Genomic DNA, 26,664 nt, shown 5'->3' with positions numbered 1-26,664 from the left:
CCATGCATAGACATATTAACTTTTCTCATGCGATCGTATATGGCTATACATAATCATAATCACCACCTCAATTAACATCTAACATAATTCCATAAAACCATGCATGACTTTATCTAGCATTACCTCGCCATGTATAAATGTATCTATTTCCATAACAACCCATGTAACAATTTTCATCACAAGTTGCCGATCAAGGTACTGGTCACAAGAATCTTTTGACAGATACTACATGGACCTTCTCAAAATTACGTACACAAGACAATCTTATAGTAGTCATACTGTTTTCATGAAAGTATTTTGCGGAAGATCTTTAGGTTTTTACGTCTTTAAATACCTATCAATCTAGCACAAGATATTAATGCAAGATTGTTGTAGGACTTGCACATGATATTGTACAAAACTACTGACACTAACGCATGTCTTGCGCCAGATCTGCTCAAGAAGTCTCATATTACACTGTCTGTATATCTCACTCCTATATCTCTGTAACTTTAACCCACACAGAAAAAAAGAGTTTCTTAGCATAAAAAATATTTTATATTATGAATTCAAGACAAAAATTTTCTTAGAACTAGAAAAAATTTCTTGGCACAAGAATTTTTATTTCGCCTCAAAAAATGTTTTCTTACTCCATCAAAAATTTTTCATGCCCCAAGAAAATTTTTGTTTTCAATTTATAGTGCACAAAATTTCTTAGGGCAAGTACAAATTTTTTGCACCAAGAAATACTTCTTTTCTGTGCATGCACAGATTCTGCAGAATCCTGTATCGTATGCCAATGGAGGGAATAAAATGACAATAACGGAAGTGAGATAGATAATGTAATATGGCACTTGTTGAGCAGATCTGACGTAAGATATGCGTTAGGATATGCAAATAATTTCTAGTGCAAGATGAGCTCAAGTCCACTATACCAATGCACCTTGAGCAAGTTATCTTTAATACTTTTACAAAATTCCTTAACGATTTCGTTAAAACTGACCACCCTAGTTTTTACAGCTAACTTTCTATTCCTTTCTATATCTAATTATATCAATATTTTTTGTTTAATATCATGATATCAACTCTATGATAAAAGAAATTAAAATCTCAACCATATTTTTCATAGTGTCAATAATTGGTCTTTTTATCTCAGATTTAGTGATCTACATGACGCAACGTAGATCTGATGAACGAAATGTACATATTATGTTTACGTAATTAACTTGAAATCAATATTGATCTCCAAAATATAACGAATAAAGTCTACTATAAATCTAAATAATTTTTTCCCGTACATTTTTCAATATATACTACTATTTAATTATCGATGGTATTTATCAGAATCTTGATTCACTGGTCTCGATTAATACTTTATCTTATATTTAAATATTATTATTGCACTTTGTCGTGATTCATAACACTCAAATACATAAGCATTAGCACTAAACTTGATGTAGAAAATATCAATTCACCATAATATGTCAATATTTTTCATTATTTGAATTATTACATGTAATTAATAATACTCATATCATCTTTATATCATCTATAAATTATTAATTAATTATAATCATAAAAATAATGAATACTTAGTCCATCTTTTTAATTTGTCCATTTTTAAAATTTTCTTTAAAATACAGAAAAAAATTAGCATGTTAATTGAATTCTTGCATGTATATTAAAATGAGTGACTGTACTCACCTAAGAAAAAACTATACTTGATATTTTTGCATCCCTATTGTACGTCAAAATGCATGAACAAATATAAACATAGCGATTTTGAACCACGAAGGTGTATCAGTTGAGTAAAAGCAATAGTTATTAGTCGAGTGACTAGGTGTAGGAATCAGAACTCGAAATAATGAAAATTATGGACGTACGAGCCATTCTCTTGATTAGATGTTTGTTATAATATTGAAACGACGCATGACGATCAGGTTGTAACAACTTTGGGACCAGCAAAACCACAACGTTTGACATCAGGTCACACGTCATCAGCAGAGGTTTCAGAGATTCGTTATCCGAATGAAATTCAAGAAATGGAAGTAGAACAAGAAATGCGGGCCCTGCTGCCAAAAAGTCCATGTAAATCACGTTCATTAACAATCGGCACTCCACCACACAGGTTGTGCCTCGAAACTAGTTTTACATCACTTCAAAGTCCAATGGAATTGCCCCAGGCTGGGCGCGAGTTAAGCGTCGATTCCAGGGGAGTGCCTTGGGAGTACGTCAGCCTAGCAAGCGAGTTGATAACTACACCCAGGCACGACGACCATAAATTGTAAGAAAATAAAAAAAAAAACACTGGAATACATATGCGATGGTTTTAAATCCTTGGTTATCTAATGTACTAATTTTACTTTATTTTTTTTTTATCTCAATATAAATTTTAAAACCGGTTTTATTATGGCAGCTCTTAGAAGTTTAAACATGCTAATTACCTTCTCAAATTATTAATTGGTAGAAAAAAAATTTTCGCTTTTGTGATAATAATTTAAGTAACATCATATTTACTTTGTCACATTTTTTCATTGTTTCGATTTTGTCCACAACCCTTGTAGTATTATTATTTAATATACCCGATAAGTAATTAATGAAGATTATATTTTATAAATATTTTCTATCTTTTCTCAGCTTTAACCATCCACTTAATTGGGAATACACTCAGAGAATTGCGCCTCTAGCCACGCCTGAAACTATGTCCGAGGCGAGCAACTCGCCGTCACCATTACCACCAACTAGACCAATTAGACGTACACCAAAAATATCTGGGAACTTATCAACAGCTGCAGATGATCTTAAAAGTAATATTCATTTTGCAATGCTTGCAGCTAAAAATTATGGATTATGCGATGAGATTGCTGGTAGCAATAGCAGTAGTGGAAATAGTGAAGCTAGTTATGAAACAGCGAAAAGTCAACGTCTAGGAGGACTACCACCACCTCCAGTTCCACGACGACGGGATTCCGTAATCTTGAGAAGGTATATAATTTTATTATATAAATCCGATATAATTTATGAAAAATTTAAACAAATCGAGTAATAGAAAGCATCCGTATCCCGTGTTATTATAACGAAGTTTAAACTCTGAAAACTTTAAGTAATAGCATTAATATAGTCAGAGAATTAAAAATTCTAAAACCACGATAAGCTTTTGTCTCATAAGGCATTTATAAATTTTATGAAATGCCATCAAATGAACCTCATAACGTTGTCCTATTATGCTTCGTCGACATTGAGTAAAATCGTTGATTTTGATCTTTTCAGCAACAGCTTTAGAGATATCAGTTGATAACGCTGATATATTGTCATTGCAGAATTTTCCTGGTCGAAAGCGGAATCGTCGATGACTAGATATTTTAAATTTCGTTTTCTCAAAAAACTCAAATTTTGATTTGTTAGCGTTCGAAAGTTTTTGTCAAGCAAGTATTGTAGGCTGCTACAATACATGCTTGATAAATCCTGATTGATATTTTTTTTACAACATGAGCATTTGGTGTGTGCATTTTTTAATTTCCCAAACTTTATTTTATTATTTATTACTTTTAAGTAAATTATTAACAAAATTGGTATATTTGGTGAGTCCTTCTAAATCAAACAATGGAATAGTATATTACACACCTAGGGCAGTAAAGTAAGAAATGTCTCAGATCACATGTAATTCGGCCAAGGCGAAGTCTAGGTCGACAAATGTGATCTGAGGCTTTCTTATTTACTGCCCTAGTTGTGTAATACACTAGAGCTAGCGTTACTTGATATTGTATATAATATTAAAATGATAATTATAATTTTCCATTTTATTTACAGAGAACATACTGTATGTACCGCTGCTTGTTGTAGAGATGATCTCTCTGACAATTCTACTCCTTCATCAATTCATTCAACTTGTATTATTCGCAATACTTATCCTGTACAAATAGATTTTTCTAATGAAGATAATGGTACAAATGAATCGAGTGTAGATTTATACGAAGTCAGGGTAAATAATGCTAATTAAATTTCTTATATTTCTACATAAAATCGTTTGGAAAATTATAACTAGCCGTTTATTTTCTACGTATATCTTTAGAAAAATAAATTAATTTTGCTGAAACAATAATTTTGCGAAAGTAAAATATACTAGATCCTTAGCAGCAATATCATGCAAGATGCTTGGGCAGATTATTTGATTAAATATTTAAAGCAAAAAATATAAAATCTTGTTCAAGAATATTTGTTCAAAGTTTTTTTATGCAGAATTGTAATAAAATTTGCGCAAGAATTGCTCCAGGAATGGAACAAAGCATAAGTTTATTCCCCTTTTTTCACAGAATTGTGAAAAGTATAACATATAAAGTTAAAAGAGGAGAGCTCCAGAGTGCAATTTTTTTCAGTCAAAATTTGGAGCAATAGTTGTTAAATTCTAGCTCGAGCAATCTGTTTCGAGTCTCTTGTACAAAATTTCAGTCAATATTGTATACCATTATGTTGATAATATTATGAACAACTTTTGCGCAAGCATCGCTCAATATTGCGACTAAGGATGTTTCTGCTTGATGTTAGCGGCGTGAAATATTTTGTTCACATATTTGTGAAATAATGCGATCACACCATAAGGATAAATTGTCGGCAGATCAACTATCGACGGATCAAATGTCGCATGGATCAAATGTCGCGGATGTATTGTCGCGGATTATTTGTCGTCGGATCATCGGTCGCGTCACCGGTCACACCATTTGCGTGAAATTCAAAATGTATAATTATTGCACGCTTTATATTTTTTTTAACTCAATAATATCCTTTTCTATGTGGAAAAGATAATATTAATAAACTTTCTACAGTAAATTAATTAAATAAACTTTTGTAAAAGTGGGGTCAAACACGTATGAAGCGTGCACTTTTGGATTTTCCAAACTTTTTTATACTTTCAAATGAAAATTGTGTCGATTATAAACGGAGAGAAAATTATGGTAACAGTTACAATATATTATGGGAATGGTTCTCATAATGCATGGTAACTGTTCTTTTTTGAAATGTTGATTATAGGAACGGCACCTATATATATTATGGTAATCATTCGTATAATTATGGGTATAATTCCCATATGGTATCGGAATAGTTCCTATGGAATTATGGTAATCGTTACCATGTAACTATAATAATGGTTACCATAATATTATGGTAATGGTAACCATAATATTATGGTAATAATTCCCATACATTACGGTAACGATTACCATAATATGTAGAAAGTATAATAATTTTTTTTTTGTAATAAGCGTTTTTTTTGTATACTTAAAATTTTGTAACATTTTGTAATATACAAAAAAAAAACGCTTCTTAAAAAAAAAAAAAATATTATAATTTCTAAATATTATGGGAATGATTACTATAATATTATGGTAACCATTACCATAATATATAGAGCTTATTCCCATATACACTTTGGAACCATTACAATGTGGTGATAGGATTGGTTACTATTTGCTTATGGAACTATTCCTATGAGTATGGCAATTATTACCATGATTCTATCACATGCGATATGGAAACTGTTACCATAATGATAGGAATTGTTCCCATACTTATGGGAACTTTTCCCAGAAAGTATGGGTCTATATATCATAATCCCAAGTAATCATTACCATAACGGTAGGGGATGATATTTCATAAGCGTACTAGGAACAGTTACCATAATTTTCTTTCCGTGTAAAATAAACAATTTTAACGCCGTTATATCTTTTCAACTGTATCTTTTGCAAGAATGCACAAGTTCTCTTATGGTACTTGATAACGCAAAATCACAAAAGTCTGATCTTTTTCAAAAGAAATAATATATACTTTTTTTCTTTAAGGGATCACTGGGTCTACGTGATTGCAATAATGATGTATTCTTAAGTGTGAAAAGCTCTCCAGAATGTAAACGACTTATGACGCCAGCTACAAATATCAATGCTGAATGGAGGAAACCATTTGATACAGTTGGTGGAACTTCTGTTGATACATCACTTCCACTACTTCGTGGTTTATCTCCAACTCCAAGTCATGTACAACATACATCGCCGTTTTCTAGTGCTAAAAGGAAAAAATATGTATATCCTATCACGTTAGTTGGCCGAGGCGAAAGTAGTGTTTAAATTTTTAGCAATGCACAAAATTTATAATGCCATGGGACCATAATTTTCACTTAATTTTCTAAATAAAAGCTCAGCTCTTTTTACAAAGAACTAAGATTACAAGAGTGAAAACCAGGACTCTTGTGACCTTTAGATGAACCTGGCGACTCCGCCGTCCATTTTACGCCAATATTTATACTTTTGTCCCTGTGGCTTTATTTATCTATTATTGATTTTTTTTTATTTTATGATATCATTTCTCAGAATGTTAAATTAATAATTTTTTTTATATATTATTTAATTTTAATATTTTTTGAATGATGTGCCAATAATTAATACTTAGCTGTTGTAATTATATACTAAATAATATTTAGGCCTATTGTACATCGAACGAAAAAATTGTTTGATTCGTTCTATAAAATACTTTCTTTATTAATACACACAGTAAAAAATACTGTGTTAAAATAAATATAATCTGTGTGTTAGAAACAGTCCACACAATATTTGTGTTATTTTGTAACACAGACTATTTGCGTTGAATTTAACCACAAAATTTGTATCAACATTTCAACAGAAAATTCGCATAAGACGACAAGTTAATTCAACACTTTAAACGTCAGTGGTGACACAAAATCATCAGGAAACCAGTTGACCCTGCGGGCCAGCCCCAAAACTTCCTACTGTTTTTGGGCTCACATTCGAGCTCTTTAAGCTCGACAATATCTTTAAATACATTAGTATTTTCAAGTCCTTCGAGCTCGAAAAAATGACGTTTCGTATTACTCTCCAAGAATTCAAGAAATTGAAAGTAGTCAATAAAAATCGTTTTTTATATAGTTTCTTACGGTTATGCTTAAGAATTTCAATGTTTTTGGACAGGAATTAATCGAAATGATCAAAATGGAGAGTTACATCAATTTCAATCAAATCAGTACGTTAACATATGAAATATCCGGAAAAAAATGTCAGAAATAGTGATTTTTTTAAAATTTTGATTGATCATATTATTTAGACTAACAGACCGATTGCAATCAATTACGTAACCATCATCAGAAACTATGAAGACATTTACCTTCATACTATGGATATTCATTAAATATAAATAATATTAATTTGAGATTATCAAAGTGATAACAATCGTTACTCAACATTGAACTATTTTTTGACAGTAAACAATGTTTTTATTAGTCAAAATTTAAAAAAAATTTTTTAATATTTCATAGCAGTTATAAATAGTCCATCAATTTATGTCTTTTAAAAAAACAAAAACACATTTTTATTTAGCGACAGCATAATTTTTAAATTTCATAGAATAATTCGAAATTATAACTACCCAAGCGGCACAAAAAAAAATTGTTGACTTTTTGTTAAATTTAAGGCAACAATTTGTTATAGTGTAACTATTTGGTAACATAAATTTAACAATTTTTTTTTGTGCCGCTTGGGTAAATCTTTTTGATTGGTATGATAAACATTCCAGCTTTAAGTTAATACTAAATTTTATTTTTTGTTTATTAATATTTTTAAGTTAAACTGGTATTTATAAAATGTCGATTTCACTTTCATTTTTTTGTCGTAATTTTTCTGTGACTATCGATTGAGTTTTCAACATAAACTTTATGTTAATTTTAAAGTAACAATTAATAAATGTTGATAATTGGGATTTTCGAACTAGGTAACACTTTGAAAGTGTTAAGTAGTAGATCGATTTTAAATTGTAAAGTAACACGTAAGTGTGTTGATTTAACACAAAATTTGTAATATGGACCGTTTTTAACACAGATACACGATGTTTTTTTTTATGCAGTTGTACTTTGATCGAGAGTTAAGATTTTAAATCCAACGAATTGCCTTCAGATGTTAACATCAAATTCCATAAATGATGATGGCATAAAAGTTACAAAGATTAATTATTGATTTGAGAAAAAAAAATAAATAAAATAAAAAAATTTAATATCCTAGTCAACACTTTTTACATTTTTTATTAATGCTCTGCTAGTTAAAAAAAATAAATAGATTGTATATAGAAAATGAATAAATGCGAAATGATTGCGTTATAAATTATAAAAATGATATAAATAATTTTAGTATACAGTTTTTAAATTTCAAAGACAAATATCAAGTTTATAAAAAGAATAATAATTTTGTTGAATGTGATAATTATAAGATGTAAAATTATAATTTTAAAAAATTATATTTAAAATAATTTATAAAGGTAATAAATAATTTATAAAATAAAAAATTATTGAAAAACTTTATTTGCAAAATTTATTCTTTCGACTTTTCCTTCATGAAAACAATGACTGCTTTTAATTTGATCAAATTAATTTCCATACCTAATAATAATTTCATTGGATTACAGAAGCCCATGGTGGTGTCATAGGTTGTGGATTTTGTAAATATGACATCACTACAGCGGATATAGATAACATAAAACTGCTTAAAATTTGTTTGGTATCATCACTAACTCGTGAATTTGCAAAACTGATGCAAGAACAATACAATGCAACCCATGCACACCATTTTAGTCTCATCATAAGTCCGCACATACTAAATATCATTCCTAAAATATTCATGTAATCTGGTGTTAAATCATCACCTGGTTGAACCTGGCTATTTACTACTGATGGCTTGTATCGAATTTCTTTATCGGGACGTCGTGGATCCGATGAATTAATCATTCTACAAACAGTTTTTACTGTTACAATATTTGTATATTGTTCTAGTTATAAATATTCAGTATTAATACTATTAATTAGTAAACATTAATTGTAAAATATAAATAAACTTACTTGGAAAAGCTGATAAAATAATAAATAATTGAAGTACTTTTTAGGTTATCACGTCACAGACAAGTGTATAAATTTTAATTTGTATTATTATTATATATATATGTATGAAATTAGAAAATTTGACAATAACTCAATATTATTCAATTTTATTTATGCAAGCAATAAATTAAAAATAGTGTACGTGTAAACGATTGAGCAATCACACTAAAATTGTCCCAGCAAACGAGTGTACCTCGGGTGTTCTCGGTTATTACTCCTACTCCTTTTCGTTGACTGTTATTACTGTATATTTACGATAGATGAGCATTGAGCCCGATAACAATACAATCGAAGATACCCGAATAATATTCTCTTGGTAACTCAACTATATTTATTGAAACAACTTAATACAGATGCAACCACAATTATTATGATTGTTAAAAATAATATTGATTAATAATTTAACAAATCAATTAGTTGCACACTCATGAATTTTATTCAAACAAAAATACTTTTTTGTTCTTTTTTTCAATAAAACCCAAACACTTTTTTTTTTTTAATTTACTTATAATTAATATCATACAGTTTTTTTGCACTACAATTATTATAACCTAACTATAAATATCTGTCAATTACTTACATCGTTTGTGTATTGTGTAATTGAAAAAAAAAAGTAATTATCAAATCATATTTTTTACATTTCTAGTTATGACAATTTTTTAAAATTAGTCTTAAATTTGCGAAGTATTTTAAAATTAAATTGTTTTGTTACGAATTATATTTAAATACATGACTTTATCGAAAACTTACAGAATTAAATATGTTTATAAAAAATATATTTATAACATATAAATGGTGTGTTTTAAATGAACCTGAATTTAACAGACAATTAACAATTTTCTGATTTTTATTTCAATTACAAAGAAAAAAAAAAGAGAAACTTAAAATTATACACATATAGAAAATTAAGAAAACCATGGCTGAAATTTTTTGAAATATTTTTTTTTTTTTTGTAATTTATCGTTTTGACGTAAAGTCCAAAAATTATTAGACGTCGGCTAACTTTAGTATCATTATTTTTAAATTTATTTCGAGTAAATGTACTAGACATTGTTTTCCCTTTTGTTTATTTTTTTCTCTAGAGAAGTTTTAATGATTTAAAAACCATTTTACATTTAAGTAAAATCATTTTGTCACTATTTTTTATCATATGATTAAGTATATTAATAAATAATTTTAAAAAATGATTATAGAGTAAACTATGGCCTCAGCTGCAATGCCTCCAGCAGAAGATGACGAGTTGACGTTACCACGAGCATCAATAAACAAAATGATAAAAGAAATTTTGCCTCATGTAAGAGTGGCAAATGAATCACGTGAATTAATTCTCAATTGTTGTACGGAATTTATCCACTTATTGTCATCAGAAGCAAATGAAATTTGCAATCAGCAACAAAAGAAAACAATAAATGCTGAACATGTACTTCAAGCACTCGAAAAACTTGGGTTTGGTGACTACGTTGGTGAAGCTGAATCTGTACTAAGAGATTGTAAAGCAGTAGCTGCTAAAAGAAGACGTCAAAGTACAAGATTAGAGAATTTGGGTATACCAGAAGAAGAATTGCTACGCCAGCAACAAGAACTATTTGCTAAAGCAAGAGAAGAACAAGCTATTGCTGAACAACAGCAATGGCAACAATTGCAAGCTGGAGTTGCTCAAATGGCCTCAATGCAACAAGTTGATAGCGAACAGGAAGATTATTCTTAAATATTAATGAGTATAACTTATACTTTGTTTTTAAAATTTTTTTCTTACATAAAAAAGTAGTTATATAAATAAATAATACATAGTAATAAATTTAGGTCTATCGTAAATAAGCTATAGGATTTTTGTCGGTCGGTAAACAACTCAGCCATAAGCGATTCTACCAAAAATACAATTTTACCCAGTCAAAGTCTGCCGCAACATGTCTACCTAAAAAATTCCCTCACCAATAAAATATCCATCGTCTTGAACTCTCTACCACTGAAAAAATCTACCACGATATAATCACTACAGAAAAAAAATACTACCAAGTTGCATTTATGAATAAGCTACCATTTGAAATCCCTACCATCAACTTACGGATATATATTTAACAGACAAAAAATTTATTTTTAATGAATTAGAAATTGTTTGGGAAGATTTCGGAGTATGATTTTATTATTAAAGACTAATTAATTAATGAGTAATTAGCATTTAGCATACTAAAGCTAAAATAATTTATAACTTTCTTCCCTAATAGTTTACTATCAAGTGAATTAGAAACCATGTTAGTTTTATTTTCTAACGTGTTTACTATTTGCTCGAAAAAGATTAAATAATTTTAAATTACTCATTAATTAATTAGTCCTGAATAATAAAATTATACTCTGAAATCTTCCCTAACGATTCCCAATTAATTAAAAATAAATTTTTGTCTGTTAAATGTACGTCCGTAAGAGGATGGTAAGGATTTTAAATAGTAGAGTTTATTCATAAATGGAACTTGGTAGTGATTATATTCGTGGTAAATTTTTTTATTAGTAAAGATTTCAAGATGGTAGATATTTTATTGGAAAGGAAATTTTTTAGGTAGACATGTTGCAGCAGAGTTTGACTGGGTAGAGTTTTATTTTTGGTAGGGTTCGCTTATGGCTAAGTTTAATACCTGTCTTTTTGTCAATACTAAAATATCTGTTATTATAAATGTAGTTAAAGCCGATGTGCCTATGATTTATTTTATATCTTACAATAAGCAATATTTATAAATTATCATCTTAGGGAAGTAATCTTCCATATTCTGAGGATAGATGACTTTTTTTTATGGCATCCACGACTTTAGAAGCATAATGATACCTAAAAATATATAATAATTATAAAGAAAAAATAAATAAGATACAATATATTTTCGAATTATTAGACTTTATAATATTTACCAATTTTTTTCCGTTAGTGCTGATGGAGTTAATGGATTACGTGAAATTCCATGAATTTTATTTCGTAATTTTTGTATCAATTCTTTTTCATTTTCATGGCTGATTGGTTCATCTGAATTGTAAAATAATATTTTAATAATAAAAATAATTGCAAAAAAAAATAAAATTTTGACAATTCAATTACATACTTTGTGAATTAATTACAGGAATAAGAAATAAGTTAAGTTGTTCATTTGATGAGCATGAATTCATGTTCAGTCCACTATGCGTTTGTAATCTAGATCGTGTAAAAACTTTATCATAAAAATTCTAAAAAGAAAAAAAATTGATGTATGGCAATATTACGAATGATATATTTGAATGTATTACCGTCATTGTCTGTAGAGTATCTGGCATAAAATCATAGATTTCTGCTTTATTGTGTAGAAACAGTAGATGAGGATAATATTCAACATAATCTTGATCTAAATTTGATGTTGACGATGGTTTTAACATTTCGGCAGTTTGAATAAATCTGTTTAGAAAATAAAAAATATGAGTTTTATAGAATATTTTATGTTACAGTTGATATAAGAGTGCATAGATAGACCACAAGGACGTATAACATAATTTGTTCTGTTAATTGTTTAATTTTTTATCAAAAAGAATAAAAATAAAATTCAAACTTTTCAAGAATTTCTTCATTTTTAAACTTTTAAATTAAAAATAATGATTGATTTGGCATAAAAATAATTTTTTAAATAATATATTATGGATCAAAAAATGGAATCATGTTCAAACTTGATATGCTTTTGAATTGCCTGCGGGAAAGTGGTTGCAGTTTTTTCTCACGAAAAAATAAAAGAAATAAATTTACATATGCGCCAAGTTTCACAAACAATGGAAAAAATTTAAACTTTCAGCAGCAGATCCGGTGAAAAAAAACGTATGCGCACAATGGAAGCCAATAAAATGACGCATTGTTTTGAGATTAACTTATTTAGACTGACTAAAAAAGCATTGAAATTCAGTTTTAATACAGGTGATATGCAAATCAGGGTAGAGGTACTGTTTTTGGTCACTTTGGGGCCAAAGACACTTGAAAAATTTTAATAAATTTGTAAAAAACGCAAGGATATAATTAATTTTTAAAATGTATACAGATATTTTCATTGCATTATTGCAATGGAAATTTTATTTAATACTTCTTCACTAATTAAAATAAAAAATCAAATCGCGTTACTAATTCCAGAAGGATTTATATTTCTAGACGCTTTTTTGGCTTTAGGAAACGTTCTAGAGCCCAAAAAGGCGTATAATTTTTTTCCATTGTCAATCGATTTGTAGACTTATTTTATAGCTAAAAATAAAAAAAATATGTCAGTTTTAGAATAAGTCTACAATATGATTAGTAATTAAAAAAAAAATCACACGCCCTTTTGATTTTAAACTTAGTGACCAAAGTCAAAAACGCGTATAAAAATATAAGTCCTTCGGAAATTAGTGACCCGAAATGCCGAGCAATGGAGCACTGGCCGCAAATGGCACTCATACCCTAGTTAATGGATAAATTACCTGATAAATGATTAAAATAAAAATTAATAACATAATTTTAGTAGTTACATGCAAGTTACGTACCTTATTAAATTGGGATCGACAAACCAATCCTGAACAAAGATAATAACATGACAAACAGAATATAAAAAAGCCGTGAATTGTAATGATTGTATCTCTAAATTATATTCTGAGTTAACATAATGTTCTAATGTTGATGATGTCGACGTTATTACTGAGCTTGAGAGAATTGGTTGAGTATCTAAATAAATCACACGATTTTTTGTTACATAAAAATCAATTCCACTCGTACAATTTAATCCATTTTTATGGTGGGATAAATTTTGAACAGGAAATAATTCGGATCTGAAATAAACCTCAATAAAATTATTTGTGATTTTATTTTAAATTACGTTGTTTTAAAATCTTTTATACCCATAATTTGAAGTAAGAAGTGATAAAATTGTCGACTTTCCAACTCCTTGAGGTCCTAAAATTCCAACAACCAAGAAATCTTGTTGATCAATTAATTCTTCTAGTACATTTTCATAGAGTTGCATGTTTTCATCCATAAATTTTATACTACTTGTCATTTCTTGGGGTAACGTCATTAATAATCGTGCTAAAATAATGACAAAAATTAAAAATAACATAAAAGAATTTCTATGAAAGAATAATATGATACTGATAAGTTGCAGACATCAGACAATTTTTTAATTGTTATAAACAAGTTACTTGTAAATAAAATAGAATTTTTAGAATATGCTCAAATAAATTTTTAAAAATTTTTGATGTGTTATTTTTAAAAGTTTTTTTTATAAATATTTAATTTCTTTATTTAAAGAAATTAAATTTTTTTTAAGTCTGCTACTTTCAATATCATAGAAAAATTATCATACTTTCGGATGTCTTTGAAGATGTACTTGCAGAAGCATCAGTTTCCTTTCTAAAAATAAAAAATATATATAATTTAATTAAAAATAATAATATTTATTATTAAGTAAATAAGTTAAAAATAAATCATACTTTGCTCCATTACGTTGACTTGGAGATACTGCTCTACTTTCACCTTCTCGTGTTTTTAATATAAAAGTTGGACGATCTGCAACTTTTATTACTGGTCTGTTGTCTGTTTCTTTCGTATCATAGTCTTTTGTTATAACTGTTGTAATTTTTCGGGAATTCATTGTATTATTTTCAATAATTAGATCAATATTTTTAATTATAACATTTTGTAAATTCAAATAATTAAAGGTTATGAATTAAATTATTATTTCAGGTTAGGTTTTAAAAAATCATTTGTTTATAAATACCAACATAATGTATAAATATATCAAATTTTAAATATTAAATATTTAAATTATAGAATCTTTGGATTTTTATCATAAAAGATTACTCGAAAAAATTCAATAATTTATTTTTTATTATCAAAATTTTATTGTTTTAAATACAATTTCTTACATACATCAGTAATAGGAATATCCGAAACAGGTGGGATACTTCCTGGAACATTTTCATTTTGTACAAGAGAATATTGGTCTCTAATTGTTCTTACATCATTAATATCTGGTGTCATCAATAAATTCATAGCTGGGTAAATTATAAAAGCAAATACTGCGATTGCAGTTAATACCCATATTGGAATGGCTACTGCCCAATATTTAAGTGGCCAGTACGTAAGTCCTAATTTCTCATGTAAAATTTCGTCTGGTACCACAGCCCAAATAATGTATAAAAAAAATACAATGTTTGATCCAATATACAAAGCGTATCCATATACTGATCTTGGTCTATATGGAGCTGGTGTATGATCAGTCATGATTATTTTTTTTTTCTAAATTAATAATAACTGTAATTACTTTTTCGAGAATCAAATTCCTTCATAGTTTCAGTTACTAATGTAAGACTATCAAAAAATGATGTTAAGGCAACTCTTATTTTTCTAAGTTCTTTGCCAATGAAATTCCTGAAAAATTAAATTATACATATAATTTATTTTATTATTCCAGGTAAAAGACCCAGTACCCGATCAGGGAACTAGTACCCGATCAATGATACTGAAGTTAGCCGACGTCTTATAATTTTTGGAATTTATTCAAAACAATAAATTATGAAAAAAAAAATATTAGAAAAAATACACTTATAGTTTTTTTAAATTTCTCCATGCGCATATTTTTTTCTTTTTTTCTTTTGTAATTGATTTGTTGAAAAAAAAATCCGAAATTTGTTAATTGTTTGATAGCTGCAGGATCATCCCGATCATTCATGTATTTGTATATTTATTAAAATTTACTAAGTATAGATATACAAATATATGGAGTGATCAAGTACTAGTTCTCTGATCGGATACTAGATCTTTTACTTTATTGTCAATATTTTTTTAAGTAACATTATACTTACACGTTTAAAATATTACTGTTTACTACTAAAGTTTTTAAGACACCGCTTCTTTTGGGTTCACTGTCAACTTTCAATACTTGATAAGCTATTTCAGCATCTCGTTCAGTTGGAAAATGTATAGATACTTTTCTACATCAATATTATAAATTTTAAATTAAAAAAAATATTGGTTTTTCTGCAGCTTATAAATTTGTGATTTTACTTTAAAAAGGATACATTGACAAATCATTCATGATGAATTGTAATTTTTACAATTGAAAAAAATGAATGTATCGTCAAATAAATAAAAAAATTTTTTTTTAACATTTAATTGTTAAATGATTATTACATATGTACATATTTATACTCATGCATGTATATGCATTTTTACGACATATGTATATGATCCTGAAGTTAGTAGAAAATTAACAATGTTTTTTTTTTGTTTTTTCAATAATTTAATTTAAAAAAAAAAATAAATAAATAAAAATATGCATATGCAGAAAATTAAATCTAAGGGTGTAATTTTTTTTTTATTTTATCGTTTTTAAAAAAATTCAAAAAGTATCAGACGTCAGCTAACCTTAGTATCATGTATGTATAAAATATCCCTATTAGCACAGTTGTTATGTCCTCAACAGCCTCAGGTGCCTCCACCTGTTAATTAATTAGTAAACTTGAGATATATAAGAAGCGCGCATTTGAATTCCATTTGAAATTATATATTAATTTCTTACAACACTTATTGCGTCTTAACAATATTGAGTCAATAATTTAAATGATAAATCGTCGTGGCACATACTCATTAAATTATATATTTTTATTATAAGAAAGTTTAAATAAATAGATAGATAAACCTTTATTTTGTATTCAGAGAAATATAAATACAGGTTGAGTGGTCTTGGAACGTTTCCTGTCATCCGATACTTAAAACCTAAACAAAACATACGCATAAAAATCATGAATAGGTCCTTGTTCTAAAGTTAACCGTCAATATGGTTATAAACAAATACATATTCTATCAACAAGTAAGAAAAGAAAATATATAATTAATAAATGTTACTTACTAATGAAAACCATGTCTCACCAGAATTTAACTATTACTGTTAATATTAAATAAAGAGTGACGCGTATAATAAATAAATTAAAGAAAATATAGAAATATAGCATTATATTAATTATAATAATGTTTCACAATAAATAGTAATGTCAATCGTACTAAATAATTAAATATAGAATAATTATGGAGGAATACACCTCTGATAGCCTAGAATATTTAACTGGAAGATTGTATCTAAGTACATATAAATAGAATAAGTAATAAGAAGTTGTAGAATGGATAAAGTGAAGAACGTATATGTGTAAGCTTATATCCCAAATTTGAATTAGTAGAAAGTATAAATGTATAAGTATAATATTTAGTAAAGAACATAGATATATAAGAATATATACATATAAGCATGAGTGTGAACATGAGAGTAGTGGGGAGAAGTTGGAGAGTGAAGGTCCGAGATCTCTCTGCCGTCTGATGTAACTTCACTTCTCTCCGAGAACTCTTTACGAATACAACTGTTATTACTGATCAAGTTTTATCCATACTTTATAATAAAATTCAGTCTTCAGATAAAAGTTATTTTATCAATTACATCTATCCTTAATCATAGTTTAATTATTTCATTAAATAACAATCATAATCATCATCATCGTAGTAAACAATAAATTTATCCACTGTTTTCAAATTCAAAATTTGGTCCCGCGTGACAACGAACTGCCCACTGTCCAGGAGGTGGCGTCAGCTCCGATCCTAGTAACCTCCCAGGACATAACAACTGGTGACAGCGGTGGGATAGTCACACCAATTGGGTTCAACGCAAATCTGGAGATTCAACAGCGTTCTGGAAAATCCTGATTGGTCCATCAGCGTTTTGAAATTCAAAAGCATCATCGAGTGTATTATTCTGCATCTGTTCCGGCGTTCCAGTAAGTTTATCGGCGATCTTCCAATTCCAGAGGGTCAATTCAACTGCGAAGGGTCATCTAGGAGGAAACTTCATGCTGACAGAAGATATTAGTGAAGTGAAATTATGTAGTGCGATTTTAATAAGGGCAATTTCGCGAGTGAAAAGTGAAAAGTGATTATTTTCTTTTTTAAGGTATTTTATTTGTATTAATTCTGCAACCTGTAAGTCATTCTATGAAGTATTATTTTATATCAAAACTAAAGGCATTTTGTTTTAAAGGAAATTCTATAACTATTCATGTATGAAATTTGACGATTATTTGATATTTAACACTTTTAAATTGCTATCAGACATAAGTTTCAGTCGAAATAAGTACACATTATAATATTTTGTATTATTTACAATTCCATAATCTTAATAATTATAATTAAAAGTTCAACTGTAATTTGATATAGTATTTCCTTAATATATTAAATATAGTAATCAAATAGAATCAAGACTATAGAAGCATTAACATGATTTGAGGCGAAAATGTCTAATTTAGTGACTACAGACGAACACATTTCGGACGCGAGCACTGAAGTGGTGATTAGTTCTATTGACATTCAGAACACTAATAATGACAATTTTTCCACCATCTCTCCTTCTATAACCCCTAGCATTCCAGCTACTCCAGTTCATAATTCGAATCGCGTACCAATTGAACCGGTACTCGCGGGCTACGGAAATAATGAGCACAATTATGCTACCAATAATCTAGTTCATACAAGTAATTCCCAATTTTTGAGTATCAAAGACGCTATAAACCTTATACCCGTATTCAATGGAGAAAATATGCCAGTTAATAATTTTATTGAACTTTGTAATCAAACCTTAAATCTAATACATCCATCTGGTAAATTGTATTTAACTCAGTTGATAAAATCTCGTATATTGGGTAAAGCCAGCAAATATATTTCAAATCAATCGGGATTAGCATTTGAAGGGATTTTGGGAAATCTTAAAAGAGCTTTAGTGCCGAGTAGAACTCTATCTCAATGGCAGTCGTTACTTTCGAATATTTATTAAAAGGATGGTGAAACCATCGTAGATTACGTTACTAGAATCAACGAAATCGTTCAAGGAACGTCAGAAGTAATTATGGATAAGCATTCGGGTGAAATACGAACCGGGTTATTAGCTAGTACCCAAGAAGGAGCTCGAGATAGCTTCGTACGGGGTCTTAGGGGAGAGTTAGGATTGTGGGCTGCTAGTCAAAAACCTCTTACTCTGTCGCGAGCAGTAGATCTTGCCGTAGAATTAGAAAAAGAATTGGAACAAAAAAATTCACTTTTTAAAATACATTCCCACTGTAGTAATAATCCTTACTCCAGCCAATATTCCATTAGTAGTTCCCAAAATCATATCAAATTTGCGAACAATCATTATGGAGATAGAAGAAATCATAACAATAACAGACTGCCACAGGAATCATCAACTAATAACCAGGCTACTGTACGGGTAACTCAGACACATAACAATGACAATATAAGACGACTTGACCGTAATTCGATTATTTGTTTTTCTTGTGGAGGACGAGGACATTACAAAAAGACTGTAATAACTCCATGAACGTAATTTGTTCAATATGTTCTAAGCCTGGTCATTTCGCACAAATCTGCAAAAATAGGTTTACTTGGGTTAGAGAAAATAACACAACATCAAACCAAAATTTCAATGCATACAACGACCAACAAACTGACAATACAGCCCACACAGAAGACCAAATGAAACAAAACTTATTCAAAATGACGCTTCCATAAAAACTCACAACAACAAGCATATTACCTCACCGTGTATAACTATTAATAGTGATGAACTACTTAATTTGGAGAAATTTTAATTCACGATAGATTCTGATATTAATTATAAGTTGATATTAATTTATTCTCCAGTTCCCCCACTTTCAAAACTTTTCGTCACGACAACAAACACTTCTTTTTATGCCCTCGGTGCGATTCTCAGCCAGAAGACATTAGAAAATACCTTCCTACTACTCTGCCCCTGAACTCCTGAAAGTCACAGATCATAAATCATTGGTGTGAGCTCATAGAATAAAAATTCCTATATCTTAACTCCTACATCGGTTGCTGAAGTACGGAAATATGAATATGAAGTCAATTATAGGGAAGGTCGATTGAACGCTAATGTTGATGCGCTCTCTCGAAACCCCATTGACATAAAATTACTTAATATATTATTGATTTAGAACACAAAGCTTGGGAAACCGCTTCTTGAGGATAAACTCATAGGAAATAGTAGGTTGAGTATTAGCATGGATAAAAACAGAATAAGATAAAAAAAAAAGAGAGTGTGAAAAAAAAATTATGGCATCGACTCCCTGGGGTTGTTGGACAACCCCCTCCAAATATAGTGGCGTAAACAGCAAGTTTATGGCCACCCTTGGCACGTTGTGCACATATCTGAAGGATAGAGATGCCTTCCCGACGACTCGCCGACCTGACGTTGAGGCGGAAAGCGAGACTCGAACGAGGACAGTACTCTCTTCCCAGGGAGACGAGTTGTTGGATGAGTGGCAGCCCTCTTCAGAGGGGTTTATTAGCCCTGTCCCTTGGGTGGTTGGACCACCCAGCAGTTGTTGTACCGAGCTCGGATGTCGTGTGGGGGTTTGAGTCCCCCATGCATGAGATGCCAGAGAGGACGTCCTCGCCTGAAATGTGTGAAAATGAAAGAGACATTATAGAAATGCATGCTTAAGTACTAACATTAAAGTTATCTAAAAGAAGTGAAACTAGTTTATATTTAAATATTCCGGAATCAGCAACAAATGTTTGTAGTCATAAATATCTAGTTTTCTTATATCCGGTTCAAACCAACCTCCCTGCCAATTCTTTTAATGATAATGATACTTTTCCTGAACCGATGTTAAATGACGTTTATTCCTCAGACGATGAACCTGACAAGAACCCTAAAAACCCTGAACGGCTGACGAAAAGAATCAGAAAATCAATCTTACTTGTTGTGTAATTTCTAGTCTGCCGATTATAAGTCAAGTAACACAATTAAAAAGCTGCTGAAAATCCAGACAGAGCTACATTCAAATCAAAGGAATATTGTGACTGTCGGGTAAACCCTAATAAGTTTTCTTAAGGAAATTGGGTATTTTTGGCAAATGACGCGAAAACCAACGAACTTGATCGTAACTATATAGACCCTTATAAAATTACTGAAACCTGGAATAATGAAATGTAGCTACCTAATTCACCCCATAACATACCAAGTCGTACATACAAACAAGTTGAAATTAATATATCTGGAATAATATAACATAAGTGATAAGAATTTCCGAGTATAACTTTAATCAAATTTTCTTTAAATTCGTCAAAAGACTCTACAAAATTAAATTACCTTGTTGATCCGTATAATACTTCATAGTCTGGATTAAACTCTTGCTAAAATGTAAACACCGTGACCTCAATGATAAGGCTGGGCCGTACTAAACGAGTTTTTAAATTTTACTTTTCTTTGAATTTATTGATCAATTCTTATTACAAAAATTTTATAGCTTCCGAAAAATGTTTAAGATAAACTTTTTTTTTGAAGGTTTTCATCATTTAAGTGACGTAATTATTCCAAACGTAATTAGAAAAATAAATTCGAACATCCGGTTAGTGCTGCTCACCCTTAAAAAATATGTATTCTTGTGTAATATAAATATTGTGCGTAACCTGAGTTAATATTTACTGTTAGTTTTAAATCATAAAAATGATTATTTTTGTAACTTGTAATGTAAATGTGCGACCACGATTTAACAACCGGTAATGGTATTATTTATATAGGTAATTGTCTTGCAGAATTTATATTTCATTCAGAATTAGCTTCAGCTATTATTATATATCGTTATATACATGTGTATATATGAGAGAAAAATTCGACGAACGATATGTCGAATTTTCATTAACGGGGGAGGTGTTATGTCCTCAACAGCCTCAGGTGCCTCCACCTGTTAATTAATTAGTAAACTTGAGATATATAAGAAGCGCGCATTTGAATTCCATTTGAAATTATATATTAATTTCTTACAACACTTATTGCGTCTTAACAATATTGAGTCAATAATTTAAATGATAAATCGTCGTGGCACATACTCATTAAATTATATATTTTTATTATAAGAAAGTTTAAATAAATAGATAGATAAACCTTTATTTTGTATTCAGAGAAATATAAATACAGGTTGAGTGGTCTTGGAACGTTTCCTGTCATCCGATACTTAAAACCTAAACAAAACATACGCATAAAAATCATGAATAGGTCCTTGTTCTAAAGTTAACCGTCAATATGGTTATAAACAAATACATATTCTATCAACAAGTAAGAAAAGAAAATATATAATTAATAAATGTTACTTACTAATGAAAACCATGTCTCACCAGAATTTAACTATTACTGTTAATATTAAATAAAGAGTGACGCGTATAATAAATAAATTAAAGAAAATATAGAAATATAGCATTATATTAATTATAATAATGTTTCACAATAAATAGTAATGTCAATCGTACTAAATAATTAAATATAGAATAATTATGGAGGAATACACCTCTGATAGCCTAGAATATTTAACTGGAAGATTGTATCTAAGTACATATAAATAGAATAAGTAATAAGAAGTTGTAGAATGGATAAAGTGAAGAACGTATATGTGTAAGCTTATATCCCAAATTTGAATTAGTAGAAAGTATAAATGTATAAGTATAATATTTAGTAAAGAACATAGATATATAAGAATATATACATATAAGCATGAGTGTGAACATGAGAGTAGTGGGGAGAAGTTGGAGAGTGAAGGTCCGAGATCTCTCTGCCGTCTGATGTAACTTCACTTCTCTCCGAGAACTCTTTACGAATACAACTGTTATTACTGATCAAGTTTTATCCATACTTTATAATAAAATTCAGTCTTCAGATAAAAGTTATTTTATCAATTACATCTATCCTTAATCATAGTTTAATTATTTCATTAAATAACAATCATAATCATCATCATCGTAGTAAACAATAAATTTATCCACTGTTTTCAAATTCAAAATTTGGTCCCGCGTGACAACGAACTGCCCACTGTCCAGGAGGTGGCGTCAGCTCCGATCCTAGTAACCTCCCAGGACATAACACAGTTGTTATGTCCTGAGAGGTCACTAGGATCGGAGCTGACGCCACCTCCTGGACAGTGGGCAGTTCGTTGTCCGAGGAATCAATTTTGAATTTAAAAACAGTGATATATTTTTATTGTTGACTACGATGATGAATGATGATGGTTATGATTATTATTTAATGAAATGATGAAGTTATGGATAAGGATAGATGTAATTGATAAAATAACTTTTATCTGAAGACTGAGTTTTATTATAAAGTATAGTTAAAATTTGATCAGTAATAACAATTGTGCTCGTAAAAAGTTCTGGGAGAAAAGTGAAGTTACATCAGACGGCAGGGAGATCTCTGATCTCCACTCTTCAACTTCTCCCCACTACTCTCATGTTCACACTCATGCTCGTACAATATACATAGATATATATATTAGTTCTTTACCAAATAGACTTATACATTTATACTTTCTACTAATACAAATTTGAGATATAAGCTTATATATTTACGTTCTTTACTTTATCCATTTTAAATCTTCTTATTACTTATATTATTTATGTATCTATTTTCCTGTACTTGGATACAATCTTTCAGTTTAATATTCTAGACTATCAGAGGTGTGTTCTTCTATAATTATTCTATATTTAGTTATTCGATACAATTAACATTATCATTTATCGTGAAACATCATTATAATTATTCTAATGCTATATTTTAAAAATTCTATTAATTTATTTATTATACGAATCACTCTTAATTTAATATAGAACTATATATTAACAATAATAGTTAAGTTCTTGTGATATGGTTTTCATTTATAAATGACATTTATTTCTTATATATTTCCTTTTCTTATTTATTTATAGAATATGCATTTGTTTATAACCATATTTACTGTTAACTATAAAACAAGGGCCTATTCATGATTTTTATGTGTGTGTTTTGTTTAGGTTTTAAGTATCGGGTGACAGGAAACGTTCCAAGACCAATCAAACTGTATTTATATTTATCGGAATATAAAGTAAAGATTTACTTATCGATTTATTCAAATTTTTATAATCTAAATATATAATTTAATAAGTATGTGCCACGACGATTTATTATCTAAATTATTGACCAAATATTGATAAGACGCAATAAGTATTATTAATATATAAATTTCAAATGGAGTTTAAATACGCACCTATATATGTATCTCAAGTTCACTAATTAATTAACAGGTGAAGGCACCTGAGGCTACTGAGGACATAACACAGTTTGCTTTAGCAAAAGTTGACTTACAAAAGTTTCGGTGAATTTTTCATCAAATTTCCGTCGACTTCGGATTTTTCCATTTTTTACAATTTGTATGCAACTTGCTATTAAATTGACGTAAATATACTGCCCGAATTAGAATGCAAATTGTCACTTCAAAAGTTGACTTGAAGAAAGTTGTCGTTAATTTTGAGGCAAATTTTTACATCAATTTATTGTTAATTTGACTTGAAAAATTGTGAAGTATTTTTTTACCGTCAAATTGTAGACAATTTTATGTATAAATTTGCTTACCTTCTGAAATGGTAAGAATGAACATTACCGACTTTTTTTTTTATAAAAAGTCACCTTTAAATTAAAAAAAAATTAACCACAAATTTTTATTTTTAACTTTTGCTGTCAAATTGTCGGCAAATTCGGGCAGCAAATCTCAGGTAATTTTCACATCAAATTACCGTCAATTTCAAGCTAAAATGGCTATTAGGGTAAATTACAGATTGCAGATTTAATTAAAGATTTAACAAAATGATTCGCGTAGATGGCACTGCCGTTGTATTTTCCGGCGGTCGATTCTTTCTAGAAAGGATAATAAAAACATAATAAAGTAAACATATATTTACCTATACATATGCACGTTTGTTTACCATTAAGATCATATTAATTGGTACATAAAATGGGACGAAGAAAAAGTAAAAGGAAGCCACCGAGTAGAAAAAAAGCTATTGAGCCTCTTGATACACAATTTAATTGTCCATTTTGTAATCACGAAAAATCATGTGAGGTTAAAATGTAAGTAAAGAAAATAAATTTTTAACTCGTTTATCATTAAATTACACTAATAATTTAAGTAATTTATTTGTAAGTATGTATAGATCAGGTGTCATAGACCAAAATTGCGTGTTATTAATTAAGTAACAAAATTAGTAATTTGATAAATAAATGTATAAGAAATGTATGCATATATAAAAAATATTTTAATTGTATTTGTCAACAAGGATGGATTGAATGACTGTGTTGACTTACTATTCAGGTACTATGTACATGTAAATTAATTTTATTGATTTCGTCTTTTGTAATATTTCATGTTTTAACCTAAGGTAGGCATTTAATTAAAGTTTATGTAATATTCCAATAGAAACCTGATGATTATTTATTCATTCATTTATTTATTTAATGCAATTTACACCAATCGGCATTTTGCATAAAAATTTAATCTTATTAATTTAAAGAAAAACAAAAAAAAAAAGATTATTAAACATCAATCACTAAAAGATATTACACCAAATTGCCTATATGAATATTATTACGCAGAATCAACTAGTACATAGTAACTTTTTTACATACGTTGAAAATGAGAAGAGGAATCTTCCAAAGAAGTTGATATCAGTAGAGTGTTGATTTACCAATCTAGCAATTCTATTTCTAGGTCCATGGTAGACATGATTTTTTCATGACCCATCAAACGATAGCAGCTAGCAGCCTTCTTGTTCTTAGGTCAGTCCTTGAGCAAATAAAACCAAAGTCGTCCAGAATTTCAGGCGCATCTACCAGTTCGTTGACCACTTTAAAAAAGTTATGTTAGAATAATACTAACAAACGTCGTATACTGAATTAATTAATTAATAATACGCAATTTTGGTCTACAACACCTGATTTATACTTAATTCTGCGTATGTATATTGGGTCTTTGAAAGAACAGACGATTTTTGAAAAAAAAATTTCGTTTTTTCGATTATTCAATTTTTGTTAACAACGATTTTAAACTTTTGACTTTAGCAACTTCTGGACTATGTATTAGACATTTTAAGAAGTAATCCAAAATTTTTTCAGATTTGTTGAAAACCTAGAAATTTTGGAAACTTGACTACTCCCTAAAAGACCCAGTGCACATATCGTCTTTCAAGAATTATAGTGTTCACACACAGGGTTATATATAAATGAGTGTGAGTGTAGCAGACTTAGGACGATTTATAAATATTAAATAAATAAATAATAAAATTTAAAAAAATGCGTGTACGGATTGTTCATTAATCTATATACGCATTTTTTAATCTTTATTCTACTTATCTTTTATTTATTTATTCAAAAATTGCCAATTGTCAGTAACATTCAGACTTAGTATATATAATACTAATGAAGACCTGAATTTTTTAACTATTTATTTATTTGTTTATATTTTTTTTACAGGGATAAAGCAAGAAATACAGCACGAATAACATGTAGAGTATGTCTTGAAGATTTTCAAACTACGATCAATTTATTATCCGAACCACTAGATGTTTATAATGATTGGATTGATGCCTGTGAAAATGCCAACTAATTTATTAAAATTTAATATCTTATATATTTTGAGCAATAATACATTAGTGTATATTTTTGTTTTTAGCTTTCTTCATATATTCTATTGTGAGATAATTATTTAATAATTTATCAGTTTAAAGTTTATTTGTTGTTTTGTTTTTTAATTATAAGCCAAAGTCATTGTTTACAATCATAATTAATATGCAATAACTTGTGATTTATCGTAATAATTCATTATAAAAATAATATATATTAAATATTTATTATTATTAGATACATGTA

At 28.9% G+C, this 26,664-nt stretch overlaps 7 protein-coding genes and 1 long non-coding RNA gene across 13 annotated transcripts in view; 3 read left to right on the top strand and 5 right to left on the bottom strand.

The window, feature by feature from the left end:
- The window catches only part of LOC103575836 (diacylglycerol lipase-alpha), a 47,532-nt gene extending 40,192 nt beyond the window's left edge, over positions 1–7,340 (top strand). The window contains exons 13-15 of the transcript XR_008403715.1: positions 2,617–2,964; positions 3,790–3,961; positions 5,817–7,340. The gene's annotated coding sequence lies outside the window, so the exon portion shown is untranslated. The remainder of the gene's footprint in view (positions 1–2,616; positions 2,965–3,789; positions 3,962–5,816) is intronic.
- Positions 7,341–8,317: 977 nt separating this feature from the next.
- Positions 8,318–9,209, bottom strand: LOC103575837 (protein Asterix). 2 transcript variants are annotated; one of them, XM_014440095.2, is made up of 2 exons: positions 8,870–9,209; positions 8,318–8,799 (listed from the first exon to the last, which is right to left on the bottom strand). In XM_014440095.2, exon 2 carries the CDS (start codon positions 8,756–8,758, stop codon positions 8,426–8,428), a length of 333 nt encoding a protein of 110 aa, XP_014295581.1. In that variant the 5' UTR covers positions 8,759–8,799; positions 8,870–9,209; the 3' UTR covers positions 8,318–8,425. The 2 variants fall into 2 exon arrangements, with proteins under 2 accessions (XP_014295581.1, XP_008554024.1); XM_008555802.3 differs by having other exon boundaries at positions 8,318–8,759; positions 8,870–9,097.
- Positions 9,145–11,633, top strand: LOC103575839 (protein Dr1). Of its 4 annotated transcripts, none has more exons than XM_008555806.3 (2): positions 9,145–9,224; positions 10,102–11,633. In XM_008555806.3, exon 2 carries the CDS (start codon positions 10,110–10,112, stop codon positions 10,614–10,616), a length of 507 nt encoding a protein of 168 aa, XP_008554028.1. In that variant the 5' UTR covers positions 9,145–9,224; positions 10,102–10,109; the 3' UTR covers positions 10,617–11,633. The 4 variants fall into 4 exon arrangements, with proteins under 4 accessions (XP_008554028.1, XP_008554026.1, XP_008554027.1 ...); XM_008555804.3 differs by lacking the exon at positions 9,145–9,224 and adding an exon at positions 9,346–9,521 and having other exon boundaries at positions 10,102–11,632; XM_008555805.3 differs by lacking the exon at positions 9,145–9,224 and adding an exon at positions 9,534–9,703 and having other exon boundaries at positions 10,102–11,632.
- LOC103575838 (nonsense-mediated mRNA decay factor SMG9) lies at positions 11,583–14,619 on the bottom strand. The gene is made up of 8 exons (XM_053739707.1): positions 14,366–14,619; positions 14,239–14,285; positions 13,775–13,961; positions 13,424–13,705; positions 12,176–12,320; positions 11,995–12,115; positions 11,807–11,918; positions 11,583–11,726 (listed from the first exon to the last, which is right to left on the bottom strand). Exons 1-8 carry the CDS (start codon positions 14,524–14,526, stop codon positions 11,648–11,650), a joined length of 1,134 nt encoding a protein of 377 aa, XP_053595682.1. The 5' UTR covers positions 14,527–14,619; the 3' UTR covers positions 11,583–11,647.
- Positions 14,620–14,744: 125 nt separating this feature from the next.
- Positions 14,745–15,158, bottom strand: LOC103575842 (phosphatidylinositol N-acetylglucosaminyltransferase subunit P). Its single transcript, XM_008555809.3, has one exon. The coding sequence runs from the start codon at positions 15,156–15,158 to the stop codon at positions 14,775–14,777; it is 384 nt and encodes a 127-aa protein (XP_008554031.1). The 3' UTR covers positions 14,745–14,774.
- Positions 15,159–15,178: 20 nt separating this feature from the next.
- On the bottom strand, positions 15,179–16,309 carry LOC103575840 (uncharacterized). The gene is made up of 3 exons (XM_008555808.3): positions 15,956–16,309; positions 15,740–15,868; positions 15,179–15,305 (listed from the first exon to the last, which is right to left on the bottom strand). The coding sequence occupies exons 1-3, from the start codon at positions 15,970–15,972 to the stop codon at positions 15,179–15,181; spliced, it is 273 nt and encodes a 90-aa protein (XP_008554030.1). The 5' UTR covers positions 15,973–16,309.
- A 1,670-nt stretch (positions 16,310–17,979) lies between these two features.
- On the bottom strand, positions 17,980–22,831 carry LOC128667867 (uncharacterized). Of its 2 annotated transcripts, none has more exons than XR_008403784.1 (2): positions 21,088–22,831; positions 17,980–20,992 (listed from the first exon to the last, which is right to left on the bottom strand). It is a non-coding gene; the product is annotated as an uncharacterized LOC128667867 (long non-coding RNA). The 2 variants fall into 2 exon arrangements; XR_008403785.1 differs by having other exon boundaries at positions 17,980–20,389.
- A 1,691-nt stretch (positions 22,832–24,522) lies between these two features.
- Positions 24,523–26,664, top strand: LOC103575843 (transcription elongation factor 1 homolog). The gene is made up of 2 exons (XM_008555810.3): positions 24,523–24,870; positions 26,269–26,664. Exons 1-2 carry the CDS (start codon positions 24,755–24,757, stop codon positions 26,399–26,401), a joined length of 249 nt encoding a protein of 82 aa, XP_008554032.1. The 5' UTR covers positions 24,523–24,754; the 3' UTR covers positions 26,402–26,664.

Source organism: Microplitis demolitor, chromosome 5 (assembly GCF_026212275.2).
Source record: "Microplitis demolitor isolate Queensland-Clemson2020A chromosome 5, iyMicDemo2.1a, whole genome shotgun sequence".
NCBI lineage: Eukaryota > Metazoa > Arthropoda > Insecta > Hymenoptera > Braconidae > Microplitis > Microplitis demolitor.
Note: the sequence above shows the minus strand (reverse complement) of the source record. Positions and strands in the feature narration are given on the sequence as shown.